General features: G+C 38.8%; 4 protein-coding genes across 7 annotated transcripts; all 4 read right to left on the reverse strand.

Annotated features, from left to right (window-relative positions):
- Nucleotides 1–122: 122 nt before the first annotated feature.
- Nucleotides 123–4,618, reverse strand: LOC113677683 (uncharacterized). 3 transcript variants are annotated; one of them, XM_089212852.1, is made up of 4 exons: nucleotides 4,458–4,595; nucleotides 3,959–4,045; nucleotides 2,151–2,406; nucleotides 123–1,054 (listed from the first exon to the last, which is right to left on the reverse strand). In XM_089212852.1, exons 3-4 carry the CDS (start codon nucleotides 2,161–2,163, stop codon nucleotides 720–722), a joined length of 348 nt encoding a protein of 115 aa, XP_089068978.1. In that variant the 5' UTR covers nucleotides 2,164–2,406; nucleotides 3,959–4,045; nucleotides 4,458–4,595; the 3' UTR covers nucleotides 123–719. The 3 variants fall into 3 exon arrangements, with proteins under 3 accessions (XP_089068978.1, XP_089068977.1, XP_027050319.2); XM_089212851.1 differs by lacking the exon at nucleotides 3,959–4,045 and having other exon boundaries at nucleotides 4,458–4,605; XM_027194518.2 differs by lacking the exons at nucleotides 2,151–2,406; nucleotides 3,959–4,045 and having other exon boundaries at nucleotides 4,458–4,618.
- A 1,524-nt stretch (nucleotides 4,619–6,142) lies between these two features.
- On the reverse strand, nucleotides 6,143–8,136 carry LOC113677659 (uncharacterized). Its single transcript, XM_027194499.2, has 2 exons — nucleotides 8,000–8,136; nucleotides 6,143–6,883 (listed from the first exon to the last, which is right to left on the reverse strand). Exons 1-2 carry the CDS (start codon nucleotides 8,058–8,060, stop codon nucleotides 6,507–6,509), a joined length of 438 nt encoding a protein of 145 aa, XP_027050300.2. The 5' UTR covers nucleotides 8,061–8,136; the 3' UTR covers nucleotides 6,143–6,506.
- Nucleotides 8,137–8,223: 87 nt separating this feature from the next.
- Nucleotides 8,224–9,725, reverse strand: LOC149042308 (uncharacterized). Its single transcript, XM_089212849.1, has 2 exons — nucleotides 9,532–9,725; nucleotides 8,224–8,977 (listed from the first exon to the last, which is right to left on the reverse strand). Exons 1-2 carry the CDS (start codon nucleotides 9,587–9,589, stop codon nucleotides 8,601–8,603), a joined length of 435 nt encoding a protein of 144 aa, XP_089068975.1. The 5' UTR covers nucleotides 9,590–9,725; the 3' UTR covers nucleotides 8,224–8,600.
- Nucleotides 9,726–10,551: 826 nt separating this feature from the next.
- LOC113677680 (epithelial discoidin domain-containing receptor 1) lies at nucleotides 10,552–17,801 on the reverse strand. Of its 2 annotated transcripts, none has more exons than XM_027194515.2 (7): nucleotides 17,556–17,801; nucleotides 15,921–16,011; nucleotides 14,954–15,252; nucleotides 13,943–14,084; nucleotides 12,926–13,258; nucleotides 12,110–12,255; nucleotides 10,552–11,587 (listed from the first exon to the last, which is right to left on the reverse strand). In XM_027194515.2, exons 2-6 carry the CDS (start codon nucleotides 15,982–15,984, stop codon nucleotides 12,134–12,136), a joined length of 960 nt encoding a protein of 319 aa, XP_027050316.2. In that variant the 5' UTR covers nucleotides 15,985–16,011; nucleotides 17,556–17,801; the 3' UTR covers nucleotides 10,552–11,587; nucleotides 12,110–12,133. The 2 variants fall into 2 exon arrangements, with proteins under 2 accessions (XP_027050316.2, XP_089068963.1); XM_089212837.1 differs by having other exon boundaries at nucleotides 10,552–11,621; nucleotides 17,556–17,767.
- Nucleotides 17,802–19,071: the final 1,270 nt, after the last annotated feature.

Consider the following 19,071-nt stretch of genomic DNA (forward strand, 5'->3'; position numbering starts at 1 on the left):
CTTCTGCAGATCTTTCTTTTGAAAGCCTATCAGAGCAATACCTACGTCTGTGGATTATCGAACGGAGGAAATTTGGGCCACTTTCTCTACCATTCATACTAAACCTGACGTAACTTGGTCAATCACGTTTTTCGGCCTGTTTATTAAGTACGAATCATTTTTCCACTTTTAGTTCTTATTGGCTCGTTTTAATATTTACCTTTGGGCTGATTGGCCATCGTGATTATTTAGGTCTAGTGATATGACAGTCATCGAAATACTACACCATACAATTTACAGTTACATACATTCAATCACGAGTGCATTGATAAAGTTTGACTAGTGCAAGTTAGAAACTCATCGATCACTACACTCTCCGAAAATAAAGGCTTTCGTGTTGAATATATTTTTCTTTATTTGCGAAATATTAAGAAAAAAATCAAATTTTTAAAGGCTTAAAAAAACTAAAAAAATTTAAGCACTTTGATAGCCCTATTAGACCCACTTAAATACAAAGTGGCACCAAGAAGTGATTTTGTTCAGAAGCTGAAGCTAAATGAAAATTCCTACCAACTGCTTATTCAATTCGTTATTTTTGACCACTTGGGACCTCTTTTCCGTGAAAACTTATGTAACATTATGAGTGAGTATAAATCCAAAAATGTACCCATGTCACCTTAATTTGCCTTACACAGATCGGCATTAAGAGAGAGTCAGTTCATGGAGGTTCCTTTGTGCCTTTAACTGCACAGCGCTGCAACGAGAACACCTGATAGCATTACAAGGCCACTCAAACCAGCCCGTGAGGCTGCGTTGCACATGTCTTCTTCACAGCAAGATATTTTACAATCTGACGCACCAAGATGAACTTTGCAAACGGGATTTGCAGTCTTTGTGCAATAGGTTTTAGGTCCACAGGACTTCGCAAACACTTGGATAGTTTTGTCCTCAGTAGAGTAGTGAACCTTATAGCATGTAACGTCATTTCTGGCGCACGTCACTTTGCTTGACTTTTTATCGTCGCATTCTTCCCAAGATTTTGTGCTTGAACATTTGTGACAATCCAGGCCAAAGGCTAAGATAAAAGAAACAGTATATTAATTTATCGTGAGAATTACCATCGGAAATGATTTGACTCTTGCCCTTTTGCCTATTTCAACGGCGAATTTAGACAGGAAAATCCATGACGGTAATTTTGAGGAAGCAGTCGTTGAAGTCCTAAATGTAATAACTGTCCTAAATGTAATAAAGTCCTAAATGTAATAAAGTCCTAAATGTCATAAAGTCCTAAATGTAATAACATTTGGTCCTAAATGTAATAAAGCCCTAAATGTAATAACGTTCGGTCCTAAATGTAATAAGCCTCCTATGCAATCGTTTCACTGCGCTAACATTGAGATGTTAATTAACAGCTGTTGCACCAAAGAACCCTCTGACCAATATTTATGGAATATTGCGGGCTCACTGATATTAATCAGCGGCTTTTTATTTGTTAAAGACGTAGGTTGAGAAGCATTGGCTACAAAACCTTATTCTAATACTGATGTGCTTTTGGCATCAAATTGACGGACGCAGAAGCAACGAGAACGTTGACTAATAGCTCTCTCTATATCATTGGCTCAGACTCTTAAGTGTAACAGATTTTGACGAAATACTTCTGTCCTCAGTGCTGAAGTTAACACTTGATGAACCAAATTACAAGGAAAAAGAAGTCCACCGACTTATGCGTTAGACAAATTCTGGGCTCAGAAGGGCATTTTTTGTACTGTCTTCCCTTGCCAGATTTGTATGGGTTTGCATAAAATATATTCATATGCGTTATTGACCGAACGTGAGGTCAAAATGGCTATATATTGGCCGAGTTCTTTTTTTTTTTTTTTGCGTTTTTATGGACTGAGACGAAGTCACGGTCCATAAAAAAGTAGAAAAAGAACGAGGCTAATATCCAGTAATCTTGACCATACAAGAGATGTGCAAAATTTCAATAACGCTACTGATAATAATAATTTTCTTTTGGATTAACATGTGACACAGCGAAATCATTCAAACTGCTCTAAAATGGTGCATCACTTCTAAAGACTTTAACACGAACGATAACATCAACAATAGCATGCTAGTTCATCATCAATTGTAGTAAATTTCTTTTCCAAAAAGTCTTAATGGTTACGTACCAATCGATTCCATCCTATTGAGCTTCCAGCCAAGCACTTGCCCACTTTGGGCTGGAAATGATTTTCTTCAACTCGATCAATAAACCGCTATAAGGACCATACTTCGACTGCTGATATTTCTTATGTCTAGCAAGTAAAAAGACGCTGATTGATATCAGCGGGCCCATAATGTGACATGTATACTGGTCAGCGGTTTTTTTGGAGCAACAGCTGTCACTAACATATCAATGTGGATGTCCGCCATAACAACAATGCACTGCAGGAGTTAAACGATTGCATTAGAGGCTTATTATATTTAGGACTAAATGTTATTACATTTAGGACTTTATTACATTTAGGACCAAATGTTATTACATTTAGGACTTCAACAGAAGTATGGTCAAGTAGAGAGCGCGTTGGATTCTCCAGCCGGAGATCCTGGATCCGTGAGACGCAGGACATAACGGGCAAGCAGACAATGACTGAAGGAAATGGATAGCTTTGTTTCTGTCACTGACGTCAAAGCGTCACACATATAGAAAGATTTTGAAATAGAGGGAGGAGGGGGTATTTGGTTATTATTTGGAAAATCGGGAGGAATAATATACGGGGAACAAAATCCACTTTGTGAATGAAAGTGATCCTCGCAGTGATATGCACTACTTAGGCAGTAGTGAAAATAAGGCCTGAAAAAAATTCAGGCCTGTACGGGATTTGAACCCATGACCTTTGCGATACCGGTGCAGCGCTCTACCAACTGAGCTAACAAGCCAACTGGGAGCTAGTCATGATGGTGGTTCTAAATAAACCCGTGAAGTGATGAATATACGGTTAAGAATATATGAAAGTCATATATTTGAACTGCGGATAAAGACATGAATGAAAGTGATCCTCGCAGTGATATGCACTACTTAGGCAGTAGTGAAAATAAGGCCTGAAAAAAATTCATTCAAATTTTTTTTTTTTTTTTTTTTTTTCAGGCCTTATTTTCACTACTGCCTAAGTAGTGCATATCACTGCGAGGATCACTTTCATTCATGTCTTTATCCGCAGTTCAAATATATGACTTTCATATATTCTTAACCGTATATTCATCACTTCACGGGTTTATTTAGAACCACCATCATGACTAGCTCCCAGTTGGCTTGTTAGCTCAGTTGGTAGAGCGCTGCACCGGTATCGCAGAGGTCATGGGTTCAAATCCCGTACAGGCCTGAATTTTTTTCAGGCCTTATTTTCACTACTGCCTAAGTAGTGCATATCACTGCGAGGATCACTTTCATTCATGTCTTTATCCGCAGTTCAAATATATGACTTTCATATATTCTTAACCGTAAAATCCACTTTGTTCGGCCCCAAATGGAGGCGTATCAACGACATCCTTTATAGATGAGGGCTTTCTTTAAGTGACTTCGTGCTTGCGACAAATTCTATACAAAACTATCATTGCATGACAAAAACTAGACGATATATTGTTTACTTTAGCACAAAAGTTATAAAATAAATAGAAGCTGGATATACTAATCAGACTTCAATAACCTCAAATGTAGCACATTTGCACTGTAAATTTTGCGATGAAATTGACACTCTGTTTGAGGGGATCACTCCTTTCATGGATATTTGAAATAATGGTTGTACATGCAAATCGTTCGATATTGTTCAGAATGCAAACAGCAGAACTGACAAAAAATTACAAAACCCAATTCGCTTAAACAAAGTTTATCCTTGGTACGGGTAATTTCCTCCATATTGAAGAGCAGAAAATATTCCGGCTTTATTTGGTGACAAGTTCAATTCGGAAGTGAAGATTTAAAATAATTATCACTTACAACGAAGAAAAGGCAAGCAACTCCACTGATATCACGTCAGATCCGAAACGCAACAAAGGGCAGTCAAACCGCCTTTGAATGTCTGAGCTACAAGTAATATCAAAATCTCAATTTATTGTCACAATAGTCAGCCAAAGTATCGCTTCTTTACGGTTGTTGGGTCTTATGAGAAACACGACACTTTAGGTTTAATAAAGAATTTGCCTACACTGTCAGGCGAATAGTCAAAATGCCCCTTAACAAGAATCGGTAAACAAGGGCGCTAGCTCGAGCAAAAAACCAACACAAAATCCTAGACCTTGTGAGGAGTCCAATCTCAGACCTCATAATTTTGTGATCGAATATTTTACCAACTAAGATATAGAATACTCGAAGGCGAACTAAGCGTTATAAAGTGTTTCTGCATGCAAATAATAAGTCTTTATTAAAACATTCGCTTCTTCCGCAAAGTGACACAATTCCGCGCCTAAATCTAGCAGTATTTGTTATAATTCCTTACCAGCATAGGGGATAGCGAGAAGTACAATAATCACCACCTTGAGCTTTAGATTCATGTCGTTCCCCTTGCTTCTCAGCTCGCAGCTTTCTCTTGTTTCAGTGGAACAGCAACTCAGACGGTTTCCTTGCGATGGATGATTGAGCAGAATATGAAAACTATTCGCATAAATTTAATTTGCTGCATGATATGGATCTTTCATCCTGATACACATGCTGTTATTAAGTTAAATGACGCGATCAACCACAAATCTTTAAATAGTCCTTTCTGGGGCTGCACTTCAGACTGAATTCAATAGAAGCGTTCTGAAAGTAAATTCTCGTAAGCGCAACCTCAGCCTTCAACTGCGTAAAATCCGCCCGATGCAATTTCTGTATTCTTGCATTATAATTCGCAGTTTGTTTTAAAACGCGAGTAAGCGGGCATTGTTTATCCTATGTATTTTTATCTTTTTTCTCCCCTTCTTCATTTGCCGAAGGTTGAGAACACTTGTTGTCCTTTTAAACCTTCCGGGAAATTCCTGAAGACTTCCTCGGAATTCCCTTTAAGTACCACTTAGTTATAGAGACTCTAGCCTCCTTCGAAGTCATTGTTTGGTCAGGCATCACCTCCCCTACCAAAATCAACGGTTACGAACCTGGAGACTTCCTATACCACGAATGGCTCCTTTTGAGTATCATCCCCGTTGAAACAGCGAGCTCCAGTGATGAGCTATTCTTACGCAGCCTAATGGTTTCCGCTTATGGAAGCTTCAACCGAGTATTTAGTAAATAAACCCCTTCAGGCGGTAGTATGTCGGCTGATAATGTTCAGTCGCGGCCGAGAGATTGCCCAAAAAATTATATTTGGCCGAGAGGGGAAGCTTCAGAGGCAAATAAGAAATTTTGAGGGCAACCTCTCTCGGCCAAGGTTGTTATCAGCCGATATACCAGCAAGCCAGACCTGGGTTTATTCAGTTTATAGTCCTTCCATTAATTTCATATCGCGTGTCGACAGAAAACTTTGTTTTCTTTATTTTTTGTACATTCCGAGCAGCATTTGAGACCAGTTTCGTTCTGCCTTTAATCATAACTATTACAATTTCCTCAAATGTGATTGGTGCATCAGCTGCTTCATTTTTCATTAATCATTCTGAACAGTTGTAATCGGACAGTGTAATCGGACAGTTGGCTGTAATCGGACATCTGTAATTGGACAGTTGAGGTAGTCAATCATACCAGGTCCACTCAGCTAAATCCACCAATCAGAGCATTGGTCACAATAACCATAGCGACAACCACTTATCCAAAGAAAAACAAGGCAATTTCCAAAAAGGAGGAATATTTAACTAAAGATATTGTCTACACTGGAGATATTTGTTCTAGGTGTATTTGTTTGTTTCGGACATTGAAATGGTTATGATTAATTGGTAACAGGATTTCTTGTCGTCCAATTCTGTCAGTAATCATACTCATGATAAACAAATCGGACTCCCGCTTCGCGGTCGTCCAATTTTGTTAATCACTCGTGTCATTGCAGACCGAATTGGACTCCACTCGGTCCTTTTACCATTATTAATACTAGCCTCTACAAAACCAATTCGTTTTCCTTCTATGTGAAGCTGAATTTTAGTTCCTCGTGACGTAAAGTAGTCGATTGAATCGCGCGAGAATTAAGGGTGAGTTATAATCGCATCTAAATGCGTATGCGAACTTTTACTTGACTTTTATTCACGTATCTTCAACAAATCTTACAACTGTGATACTCTGACGGACGAACTACTCGAAAGGATAATTTTTTATTCCGATGATTCTCGCTCTTTCCAAGATTTGCTCTTAGCACATACCTTCCATAATTAATCGCGACCCTAAAATTACATCATAGCGCCCAGGCAGATCTTTCTTCATGCACGGAACTCTCGTTTGTGCGACATTCTGATAATTGATGCATAAAAAATGATGTTTAACATGAAAGCATTCAGAGGTTCGTATCTATTTCGTGTTCACTATACGTTACTTTCGTAATTTTTAAGTTAGAATACTTCACTGAAAGTAACCGTTCACAAAGGTGAGTTTACTCAGCTCGAAAGAATACACTGAAGTTATTTTCCGACACCAGAACAGCCACTGACACCAGAGCGCATGCGGCCAGCAGCATCCCGCTAGTTATGGCATATGATCCAATATTGCACAGATCATGTTCACAACAGTAACTTTCGCATGTGGCATTCTGTGTCGTGGCCGCAAGGCATATTGGGTGATTTCCCTCGATGCATTCATCTTCTTTTGCGCAGAATTTTGTGAACGTTTTCCTCATGTGTAGCTTGTGATGATACATGGCTTTGTGGCACCTCTCGTTGTGTACATCGGGACAAGTGTGTTCTGTACGTTTTTTCTCGCAGTCTTTCCAAGAACTCCAGCTGTCACATTTATAGCACTTGAGACCTAACGCTGCAGGGGGAAATATCAGATTTGTTGAACCGTTGTTGAGTTAGACCGTACACTTGTTTTATGTGTGACAAACGTTATTCATGCATATTCCTAAGTTCTGTTCAAAGTTTTCCATCAAAGCCGAAGTACCGGGAAATTTTTCGAGAATGATGCATGATCAAAATGGCAGGAGCAAAATGATGAAGGTTTGCAATAGAACAAAAGAGACCGAACCTCCTCCGTATTCGGCACAAGAAACGAAAGCCAAATTTCAAAAAGGGGAAAAATTACAGCCAAAATTGACAAAAACAAAGGAAAACAGATAATTTAGAACGTAAAAACCAAAGAAGCGATTTTGAAAATGAAAAAAAGAGGGGGGAAATGGGAAAAGCTTTAGACGCCGCTTGAATTGGTCATGGGAACATGAAAAATTCATAACCTACAGTGTGATAAATAAGATCCGAATACTGAGGTAGACTAAGTGTGTACAAAATAGAAAATTGTCAGAATTTGTTAAAAGTCAGAGCACAGATGAAATATATCTTTTTGTTGGTTCCGTTCTTGATAGTAACGTTTTTAAGGTAGATTATTACTTTTTAAAGTAAAGCTGGCTTGAAGAAAATAATTTACAGCCTGCTTGTCCATCTCACATATTGAGCGCCATGATGGATAACATAGGTTTACTAATCATTTGAATTTCGGCGGAAATGACACAAAAATATATTCAATGGAAGGCTAAAATTTTTTGATAATGCTGCGGGCATTCTCTATTCGAGAAGTGAATATATCGAAAAGACCGACGTCATGAGAATTTTTAAGAATTCAACCATCGATGGAATAACTCATTCTTTCCATCTGTTAACCAAAAGCTTACTGATAGAACTAAGTGGATCTTAAAAATATCAATATCTGAATTTCGAAAGACTTTATCATTTAAACACTTCGCTAAGAACAGTTTTCACTCAATGGACCATTGTAAGGAACCTAAGGCTGAAATAGCTTGAGACCGTTACCCGAAATAAAAATAAAACCTACCCATGCTATAACTGTTGTTGTACGTGTGGTTAAGATAAACAATTTCAACAATCGATAGGAGATCGAAAAGAATCATTAAAAACTGGCTTTTTTTCCACTTACCCGACGGGATAAAGGAGAATAGAGCCGAGATAACACAAATTTGTCGAACGTGGGTAAACATGGCGATTGCTCTTTAAACAGCTACGACTTCCAGATGGAGAACACCTTTGCTATGTACGTGTTGATTGCAAATGTCATGGGGGAGGAGTGGGTGACAAAGGGAAAACGAAGATTTGGCTGGGAGAGAGTAGAGAGGCAGACACGGATGCGAGTAGGGATTTTCTTACTGGAAATCTTCAATTTATTCAGTCTCAATGTTTAAATGCAGACTATTTCTACCTATTTAAAACGGCATTATGTTATAAACGCAATCTGGTTGCAGAGTCTAGATTGACACCGGAAATAAATCAGGTCGTCTGCTTACTTTGTTACAGGTCGACATTGAGGAGTGTTTCATTTTCTTTCCCTATCTCTGGTTAGCTGACTATACTCTATAACATGACAATATTCTATGTTAAACATCTTGCTTAAATTCACACTTTTAGCCCTTGAGTCTTATCTTGGGAATCGAGAGAGCATTACATCGTGATCTCTTGAGACATTACATTTCGACAGACAAGCATAAACAAATCTTGTTTAAAGCCTTCTCTAACCAGCCACCTTAGTGCAGTTCTTTACGGGACCAAAGCGTGAAAGGAACACCTTTGACAAGATTTCTAAAAGCCAACACTGCTACTGCGCATACCAGCATCGTCATACCGTTGGCATGAGGTTTTGAGCCCCCGTTGCACAGATTACCTTCACAACAATCAATTTTACATTCACTGGCGCCTGCGACCTTCTCAGCGTTGCAAGTTGGGTTGGCCTTTTTTTCACAATGTCCTACTATGCCACAATACTTCTTGTACATTTCTGCATCACTGTGTTCGAGGTAAACTTTTATGCAGCGATCGCTTAATTTTGGGCAAGTCATATTTCTGTGTTCACAGTCATCCCAGGAAGAAGTGCTGGCACAAATGTAGCAATTCAGGCCCATCGCTAAGGAAAAATTAGTTGTAATTTTATCATTCAAAAGATTTTAAGTCTGTCTTATGGATTAAGGCCGTATCTACACTTTTCTGTATGAATTAAAGACACAGTTTAGATTTATCTACGAGCGCTACCCTAGTAATAATTCTTGTACGGATGGAAAACATTTGATCAGTTTGCAGTATGAACGGGATTTGTTATCATTATTATTATTTCTAGTTCATACAGATTGAAAATGCCGTTTTCAAAATCATTATGGGTAGTTAGGAAGGGGTCTTGTATTTTTATTAAAATTAAAACTCCGATACCAGAAATGAACAGCAGTAGCTGGATTCCAACTCCTTCAGTCGCCCTGGATCCAAAAGGTGTCATGAGCGCGTAAATGCGGGCAAAAATATTTCTACATTTACCAAAAGAATTTAAACTGTACAACAGGTCTTGCCATCATATTTTCGTCAATAGATTTCTATAGCTACAGCTGAAGACAGAAATCAATTCCTTTTTCCCTTAATAATGGCATCTTCCTCAACAAAACATTAATGTTTCCCCTCGCTAACACTTACCTAATGAAATGAAAACACCTAGGAACACAGCAGTGATGAACACACTCATAGATTTCATACTCGGGATCAGAGCTCGCGATCCTGAGGTTGATTATAGACTGATGCGGTACACTCATCAGTATCGACACTTATGCAAACTCATTGGGTGCTTCTTGGAAAAACATTACTAAAATGTAAATATAATTTGACTAGTACCCAATCAGGCGTTTGGGAAAACTAAGGGAAAATCGTAGCAAACGGGGTGTTTATCAAATTTTCAAACAAGATTTGATCGGGCGCGACCTTGTAAACTGTCCACGATGATAAACTTTTTCATTTTGACACTCGCCGGTGTCCAATTTGATGTCTTCAAACATTCAATCGAATTCACATAACAGACCTGAAAATCACTTTGTGGATAGTTTGGATAGTGTGCCATGACAAACATGAAGCGATCTTGAGCTTAGTATCGACGGTAACCTGCAATTGTGAGGAAGTTAGAGCCGGCCTCTTTGAAAGAAGCAATTAGCGGTGAGTATGAATGAAAACGATTGAAAATTCCTCTCAATGACCACAAGAGTCTTTCCTACTTGCTAATGAATCAGCTTTTAGTTCTTTTTGTCAAATTGATTTCAAATGGCGATAAAAATTACTAGCTAGCCGAGCAAATTATGAACCTCATTTATTTCGACTAAATCTCCCAATCCCCAATTTCAGGGAATTGAATAAGGTTCTCGAAAACCAATTGGTTATGATTGGGCGTAGTTAATTGTTGTGGTTGAATTTTTTTTGTTTAAGAGGATGGCACGAGTTTTCAAGACCAATCTCAGTGTGAATAAAAAAAAAACAAAACTAATAAAAGCAATTATGGACTAATTTTGATACTGAATGGAAAATCACTCTAATAAAATTCATCGAAATGTCTTTGGCAAAAAGCTAAGTGTGCGCCGTAACCCTTTCCGCGTCCTTCTTCTCCAAACATTTTTGTTCTCATAAAACCCACACTTACATAAATCTATGAGCTGCATGATGGACCTCCAGTTTTTGTTTTCTTTTTAATTTATATCAATATGGATCGGGATCAAAGTATTGACGACTCAGTTACTTATTCCTTCGTTCTATAAAGTTACATGGAGTGATGAAGGAACGCTTACAGCTCAGTTTTGGTAACTAAAGATTTAGAAATCTCAGATACAACGAAGTATTACATTATAATCACTCTGTATTAAAAAACAATTTAAGCAGAGGCTGGATGCCAATAATCCTTAGGACTTCGCTATTCACCGCATCCATAAAACAGAGTGTAATCCGTCCACGGGATTTTGATGAGACTGATTCATCTGTAAGATGCCGTTATCCAGAGATTGCAAACGAGCGCATGACTACGATTCAAAAGTTCTATATTTTTGTGCAGAAACTTCGCCTGTGAAACACTTTATAGAAACTAAACATTAATTGTCAACTTAGCTGCAAAGACTAATAAGGGAAAATATATAAAAAAGTGCATTCACATCATAGAAATGGCCAAGGACAGAATGGGCCCTTGTCTCTCCTTCTACTTTTGCAATTTAGCGCCACCTTGAAGCAAGCCTTTACTGAGGGTAGCTAAAGGGAGTCTAGATGTTGTTTCACGCATGACTTTTAGACAAATTTACGAGTCACATATGTTTTAAACAGAATTTCGAGCGGCACGAATTGAAAAGGGAGACTTCAAATCAGTTTTCCTATAAGCAAGGTGTCAGAGAAATCTTGAAATTCTCCCGAAATGAAAGACAAAATTCCGATGACGGGTCACGAATGCCTCAGGAGGCAAATTACGCCTCACGCTGCTTTGTAAATTCACGAATCACGCTCGCTACTCTGTAAAATTCACGCGTCACATATTAATTTTGGCGATAATCGCGCGTCACGTATAACTCCTTTGCCACCCTCTTTAGACTTGTTTTGGAGATATATTCAAAATTGTGCGTGTCTGAAAAAAAATATTTATAGCCAATTCTACGATTCCACGGTCAAAGTCTATGTTCTTTAATATACGATGGCTAAGGGAGTCGTCTTCATGCTATCTCGCTTGAACCTAAAAAATCAAAAAAAATTCCAGGCTACACCAGCTATCAAGACGAAGAAAAAAATCGGTAAAATATAAGCCATAATTTGGAAAATAAATGAATTCATTCAGGAGCTAATTTAGAGGTAGGGGGTGGCCAAGGGTAAACTCTTTTGTCGAGGGAGGGGAAGGGAGGTTGTCACGACCACACTTTTCAGTGTTACTTTGTGGGTTATTGCTCTGCACAAGCCCCGCCCCGTACCGCCCCGCCCCGTACCGCCCCGCCCCGTCATACTGTCAGGTTTCCCTCATAACTTCCTGGTACCAATTTTATAATCCTGAGTGGAATAGAGAGAGGCACTTGGAGAGTAAAGTGTGTTACCCATAAACGCAAAAAAAAAAAAAAAAAAAAAAAAGACCCCAGTCTGGCTAGACCCTGGACTAGACTCGACTCTTGGATCTTTGCGATCCGACGTGTTTATCAGATAAGGCTATAGGTTCAGTTAAAAGGTTAACCTTACTAAAAAAAAGATTATTTAAGTCACTACCTACCTGTGAGCCAGACAAATGCAAAACTTAATACCAGAGGGTCACGAGCCCGGAAACTGAGATCCACAAGGTAACCAACCAACCGATGAAAGAAATCTTTCGCTGTAGCGGCTTCAGCGTGGTGGCGTCGGACGTTGGGGCTTCGGTTGCTTTTAAAGATAACAGACCCAGTCGTTAGATAGGAAGAGAGAAACCTGTATTTTTATTTGTTGTAAATTTTTTTGCAATTCATTTTTAAGCGAACAGTAAGTTGGAGAACTTTGACTGAATGAAATCCAACCACTGTTTCTAATTCCAGTCCAATTCAAGCAGGGCGCGTAAAACATACAATCTTAGAATGTGGATTTGACCCTAGGTGCTCAAGATTTCTGGGAGCTATGATAGATTGTAATGCGTTCAATAGTCATGATGAGACTGTTGAGATACTGTAAGGCTGGGCTAATCACAAAGCGAAGTGAAACAAAAGCAAATCTAACTGTGGATGACTTCAACAATCAATTGTACAATGCAGTGTTCATAATTAGAGCAATTTTCGACTAATTGTCGCAAAACCGAAACCAAAACAATCACCATAGTCAATCCTCGGTAAGAACTCGAAGTGAGAAAACAACAAACAGCAAACAAACTACCTGAAGCGCGAGAAAAAGCCGGAGACCAAGGCACGATTGACTTTAATTTAAAAACTGATTGGCTGAGAAAGTAGTGCGAGTTTTCTAGATCAAGTAAAAAAAACCAAGGAATACCGGTTTTCTTTCGTCACCCATTTGAAAATTGCTCTATAGCAAATAACGATAACAAAAATTTGGAGAGGACACTCACTGGTAGCTGGAAGTTCAATCCTTATGTCGCCCACTGTTTCTCTTCTGTCATATTTGCAGTTGATTGGAAAGAACATGTCCATCTTATAAGAAATCCCAACACCAGTTATGCGACGGATAATCTCGTTGGTGTACTGTATGTAACTATCATTCAGAAGGATTCTCTCTGTCCCGCAGTTCCGCAGAGGAATATTGAAGAGAATGTGAGTGGCATTTTCGTCATCTGCCAAGCAGCTTGTATTTTTCAGATGCATTCCTTCAGCTTCAAGACCTGGGTAATGCGCTTTCTTGAATTCGGCGATGATGTATTGTGGCGTACATGTCACCTTGGGACCTGAAAAGAAAGATGTATGAACATTAAGGACCAGTAATTTTTTATCGTCTAAAGGGGGCAGGAAGGGGTGGGGGGGGGGGGGCGGCTTTGTATGATTCTAATCATCCCCCTCGTTGGCAGTTAAATTTCTATAGTCTCCCTCTATAGGAACGACTGATTACCCCACCGTTCCCCTTACCTAACCTTCCCCTTCCCCTTCCCCCTCCCCCCCTCGTGATCGATAATGACTGACCCTAACCGCTACTTGATGTCTGTAGTTCAATTTCGGTACAGAATCGGTGTGGCGGTTATTTGATTAACAAACAACTTAACAGTAATAAACTATGGCTAGTTTTTGAAAATGATAAAAAAGAAATCGATTACATTCTTGTTCGTTAAAGGGAGAACACATTTAAGAATCTATCGTTGGTTTTTTTTTCATACATGAGAAGGCGTTTTTATGATTCGATGTCTATTTTTGGAGATTTCATTTCTGCTTTAATGGTTTTCCTTTTTTCTCTGCTGCTATTAAAAGGTTTTTATGTCGCTCTCACTTCGAGAATTATGGACATTATTCACTAACTAAAACACCAGACCATGTATTATTATAAGAAGTAAATTTAAACTTAAAAGGCTAACAATATAACACCGATGTCTTCGGGGCCGTTTCTGGGTTTCAATGTATGTTTTTTATTTGTTCAATACCTGGAAAACCGTATAGGTCCAGTCGGGCACACAGAAAGTTTCGGATTTTTCGGGGATATAAACGAACATATCTTCCAACTGGATATGGCCCCAGAGGGTGAAACTCAGCCTCTTCTTCCTGCTGGTTAACTCTGACCAAAGTCTAAACACAACAAAAATCATAAGTCTGAATCTTTTTCAAATCACTTCAGAAAGAATCAGGCCAACATAGTAATGCATTGTAGGGTTTCTTTATTTTTTGGGTAATGATGCGTTGTGTTTAAGTACTTTGGTATGGCGCAAATTATTATAGTGCAGTGGAAGGCAGTGTAGTGCAGTTAAGTGTAATTTAGTCAGCGTTGTCAGTAATGTACAGAGCCGCAACTTGTCACACCGTGTCGTGTCGACTGTGCCGTGTCGTGCCGTACCGTGCCGTACCGTGCCGTACCGTGCCGTGCCGTGCCGTGCCGTGCCGTGCCGTGCCGTGCCGTGTCGTGCCGTTGGATGTGATGTGGTGTGGTGAACACAACGGTCAAACGTAAGGCATGCGTGAGAGGATTAGTTTTAGGCACCCGTGCGCCAATTTCCAGCGCAAAATTTCTATGAAAAACATAAGAAACAACCGCTGTCTAGCAGAATATGCGAAAGAAAATTGAAGCATTGATGTAAATCTGTAACAATACACAAAAGTAGGGAAAAGGAGTTCTCGAAACTTAAAGCTTATTCAAGTATGAGTATCTTGTTCATTTACCATTCTGTTTTGAGTTTTACCAAAAGGGTTATACGCTTTTAAAAATCGTGACTAACTGACTTGTGTGGTCGTTTGTAACTTGTGTGTGACAACTTGATTCTGACAGTCTATAGAAGCACTCCATCTAGTCGTTAAAACTTTCACACGTGCGTAGACTTTTTACCAATGTGTTAGGTCGGCGTAGTGTTGAGTAAAAAAACAGTGAAGAATTTTCTTTGCCAATACGAATTGAAGAAACTCGACCGGGAACTTGCCCATAAACTGAAATAAGTGTTCCTCACCTTAGAATATGGACTAAAAAAACTGCCATCAGTAGAGAATTCCAGGTCGAATGAGTCGACGTTCCCGTGAATTCCACCCTGTACTATAACACCACACACGACATAATCTCTTCTCAAATCAACCTGGAGATACTCATCATTTCTGCTTTCCTGGGCGCACCATCCCTCACCTTCCGTATCGCCTATGCGGGCGTGAAAAGGGGCTGTCTCGGGACTTAAGAAAGATGAAGCTGTGAATTGGTCGTCTGAAATCTTACTTCGGTCATTTAATCCTATGTTGAATTTCTGGCACTGTTGACCTTGAAAAGAATAAAGAGGCATACAAATTTGGTTTTGTGTAAGAATCTCTCCGATGATGAATTGCACGGTCTGGTAAATGATAAAAAAGAGCTTACTTCACACCTAAAAGAATGTTCGTGTAACTGACTGTTGACTGAATTTCTGACTGCTTCAACTGAAGAATGTCTGACTGACGGATTGATTGTGAGGGGGACTTCTAGACCGATTAACTGACTGATTCAAGGAATCAGTGAGTAAATGATTGTCTGAACATCTTTTTTTCATTTCTGTATTTTTCTTCAACATTATTATTTTGTCATTTAAAGGCGTTTGTGTGGGGAAATGAGCAGTGCCCTCCTCCTTTATCTCTGGCTTCTCGATATAATTCATAGTTACTGTGAAAGTTCTTGCATGTGGTGGTTTTTCTGACCACCTTAAACCACGCTCTGGACAGACTTTTTCAGACCTCTTCTCTTTAAATGGTTCTTTTCTCTATGCTGCCTATTAGGTCTAATCTGAATGTGAAAATGCTTGATTACAAGTTTAAATCACAACATCATTACTTTCTCTTCTGCAGATTTCACGTGGGAAAAACAAACCGCTTGTCACTACCTCTTGTCACTGCGTACTCAGCGCAGTGTAAGCAAAATATTATATTTTTGTTGTGGAAGAAAACTTTTCGTCCTACCTTCAGCACAACGCCAACCAAAAAACAGAAGCTCCAATATTACCAACCAAGATAATTGTCGCATTTTTGCTGCTGTCTTCAGAACTCTTAGCTTCAAAACAAACAGAGCAGATCAGCTTAAAAGCAGGCTCTCAAGCACCGATAATACTGCATGTATTTGTATCAAATAGACCGGACTTACACTCTGGGTCTTAAACTGATAACTGAAAAGAATGTGCTGCCTTTACTATGGCAAATGCTTAGACATTCTAGTCTTCTTTAAGGACGATGAACCTAAAGTCCCATCTCCTGCATCTTCTCTGTACTTGTTAGCAGGGAACGTTAAAGAATCCACGCATCACTCGCAAAGAGTAGGGAACCAGTAGCCCCCGATGTTGTGATCTGACCTTAACTGTTACTGTTTATCCAGGCTCACATTTAAACCAGCTGAACTGGGCCGGCCTGTCTAATTATCGTAAATAAATAACTAATAAAATAAATAGTTTATTATAAATTATTTGAGCAAGTTCTGTATTTCTACAAACAGTGACGTCTATGTTAAATTTAGGGTTAGAATCAGTAGTCTTGTCAGAAGCTGCTCACCGGGTGTAGAATTTCCATTTCTTATGAGCCAGCAGTTTTTTTTCAGTTTTTTTATGAACCAGCAGTTTTTGATCGTTAAAATGTGATAATTAATTCAAGCTAGGGCACGCAAGATTCATTGCCTTGCAAACAAGATTTACGAACAGTTTCTAGTTGTAATAGTGTTGTTTGATCGTCCGGGTGAGTGTAGTCCTGAGAAGTACTGCCGAGGGTAATGGTGACTGACGTTTCGACAACCTGAGCTGAAGTCATCGTCGGAGTCAAATATTCAGGTTTATGGTTGCTCTGAAGGAGCAAACCAAAACCAAACCAAAACCAACCAAACCAAATATATCTCGAGCAGAATTTTCTCTAGTAATTCTGTTAAATTATCTTGACTAAAATATCTTTTAATCCAGCAAAATCTTGAAGTTTATGTAAACTTCTCTGTTTGTTAAGACATTTCTAAACAACGTCACCGAAGGAAGATTCACATTCTTTTCATGCCGTTACGATCTCCTTAGTAGGCACAAAATCTCTCGGTGGAATTTAAGCCAATACAAGCAATCCAGGATGTAGAGAATGAAAAAAATGTGAGGCCGTGTTAATCTTGTTCAACCTAGGTAATAACAACGGATTTTATCAAAGTTTCCAAAATTGCTTCAGTGGGTTCAACGGACCGTGAAAACAAGCTTAGAACACTCTGGAAATACAAATAACTTTCTTCGCTTTCGTCTCATTCATAATATTGGAAGTTCTTTATGGCAAAAAATCTTCTATTTAATCCTAAACACACTTAAACTGCATTATTTTGCATGTATCCTTCGTGTTTTCCGCTCATTGTTACTAAGTCATAATATTGATAGCCTGAGAAAGGCTCGAGACATTTTGAATGACTTTCAAAACAACACAACCACAAAGAGTTTCGAAACTTGCCGAGTTCTTGCCTTAAGCTTTTGAATAATCTTGATCCTTACTGCTAAAAATTTAAACTAGTTACCAAGTACTTAAATCGTATTCATCATTACGAAATAGCTTGTGTTGCTAACAAAAATAAACAAATGTCTAACTTACAGCATCCCAAGCTCGATGGTTTAATTTACTGATCCTCCACGCGGTAAGAATTCCACGATTATTGCGAAGGGAAGGTTGTGCTGTTAGTGGTTTCCTCAAGACTTATTCGCTTTTTGACTTCGGGAATTTATTCCACACAGATGTGAGCTCTGTTGAGCTTTTACTACGCTTGCGTGATGCTTGCCAAGCTTGCGGCAATTTGATCATTGTGTTGGAGAACAAAAATGAATAGACCACGAATTTATTAGTTTGGGTTACTTACTATCATTGGTAGTTGATTACGTCTCCGGCAAAGGCGAAGTATTATGCATTCATTTACTCAGTGAACCGGTACATACCTTAACGGCAGTCAATAAGTTATTTTCCTACTGGTCTTCCAAAAAGCATAATTCTCATGTTTGTTATATTTTTCGATGTCGCGAAAAATTATCTTATAGCGAAGGTTGTTCAGTTGTTTAAAATCTTTCCCACAGTGGTTCAGGGAAAGTCATTAAAGTATTAACTTCGCTCTAGAGGTAGAGTTGGACTCGTTCGACTGCAGTTGTCATAGGAAGCCTTAAACAGAAATCAAAACAAACGATCTTTCTCGATTTCACAGGAATTAATTCAATCAACAAACTTTTTCTTTCCTTATTGAATGTAGAATGGTTTTGATTGGTTCGGTGCTATTCCAGCTGTTTAGCGATGATAGTTAAGACAGTACAGCCTTCATTTATGATACTCTTGATATTAGCAAGAGTATCCCGTAAATAGAGGTGTTCCTTCAATGAAGCATTTTTAAATTAAAATTTCTCTCAACAGTGTCTACCATAAATGATTGAGAATAAAGAAATTGATCGCGAACTTAAGAAGCTAATAATTGTTAGACAAATTCTCTTTGCAAGTTCCATAGGTAACGTACAGAGAAGGGGCCTTGCACATTAATGTTAGCGTGTAAAGGGTTTGTTTTTGATGGTTCCTTTGACACAGATTACACTCTCTTAACAATTAACCAAATCCACTTTTGGGAAAATGAGTTGCACCAGCCGTTGACACTTTCGAGCAAGCAAAGAACGCTTCCTCGTTTGCGTGTACAAATAACCCCTTCCTGGATTAGGGATGGAGAGCAGTAACGGACAGTCACAATGATTTAAAGTGTGACTTTGCATACGTACTAGTAACGAATCAACACCTGCTCCTTATCGTTGATATAAAGTAGGTATCGCTTATAATTTGAACGCGATTATTAACGTTCTAGTCACGGTTTAAAAGTTCGCAAAGTGTGAGAGATTTAGGTGACGCGAAAGTTACATGTGCAGTTGCCAATTTCGAGTTCTTTGAAGAAAAGTTCATAATAGTCATACCTCGTTTCCGTGATTAAGTCGTATACGTTTAACGAGCCCCTTTCCCACCCCCCCCCCCCTTAAAATTAAAATACATAATAATAAAAATGGTTCAAAGGTTTCAACTTTTCGACTCACTTCACTCCAGTTCTCAGTAACGTCATCAAGTGAGACAGACAACACTACTACTTAGC

The sequence above is a fragment of the Pocillopora damicornis genome, chromosome 7 (assembly GCF_964200805.1).
Source record: "Pocillopora damicornis chromosome 7, jaPocDami1.2, whole genome shotgun sequence".
NCBI classification, from domain to species: Eukaryota; Metazoa; Cnidaria; class Anthozoa; order Scleractinia; family Pocilloporidae; genus Pocillopora; species Pocillopora damicornis.

Excerpts from the sequence above, each read along its gene's own strand:
- LOC113677683 (XM_027194518.2), bottom strand. The coding sequence starts at position 4,512 with ATGAATCTAAAGCTCAAGGTGGTGATTATTGTACTTCTCGCTATCCCC. Across the intron at positions 1,055-4,457 it reads TCTCGCTATCCCCTATGCTG|CCTTTGGCCTGGATTGTCAC; the intron begins GTAAGGAATTAT and ends CTTTTATCTTAG.
- LOC113677659 (XM_027194499.2), bottom strand. The coding sequence starts at position 8,060 with ATGTTTACCCACGTTCGACAAATTTGTGTTATCTCGGCTCTATTCTCC. Across the intron at positions 6,884-7,999 it reads ATTCTCCTTTATCCCGTCGG|CGTTAGGTCTCAAGTGCTAT; the intron begins GTAAGTGGAAAA and ends TTCCCCCTGCAG.
- LOC149042308 (XM_089212849.1), bottom strand. The coding sequence starts at position 9,589 with ATGAAATCTATGAGTGTGTTCATCACTGCTGTGTTCCTAGGTGTTTTC. Across the intron at positions 8,978-9,531 it reads AGGTGTTTTCATTTCATTAG|CGATGGGCCTGAATTGCTAC; the intron begins GTAAGTGTTAGC and ends ATTTTTCCTTAG.
- LOC113677680 (XM_027194515.2), bottom strand. The coding sequence starts at position 15,984 with ATGCGACAATTATCTTGGTTGGTAATATTGGAGCTTCTGTTTTTTGGT. Across the intron at positions 14,085-14,953 it reads TTTTTAGTCCATATTCTAAG|ACTTTGGTCAGAGTTAACCA; the intron begins GTGAGGAACACT and ends TGTTGTGTTTAG. Across the intron at positions 12,256-12,925 it reads GATTGAACTTCCAGCTACCA|CAACCGAAGCCCCAACGTCC; the intron begins GTGAGTGTCCTC and ends TATCTTTAAAAG.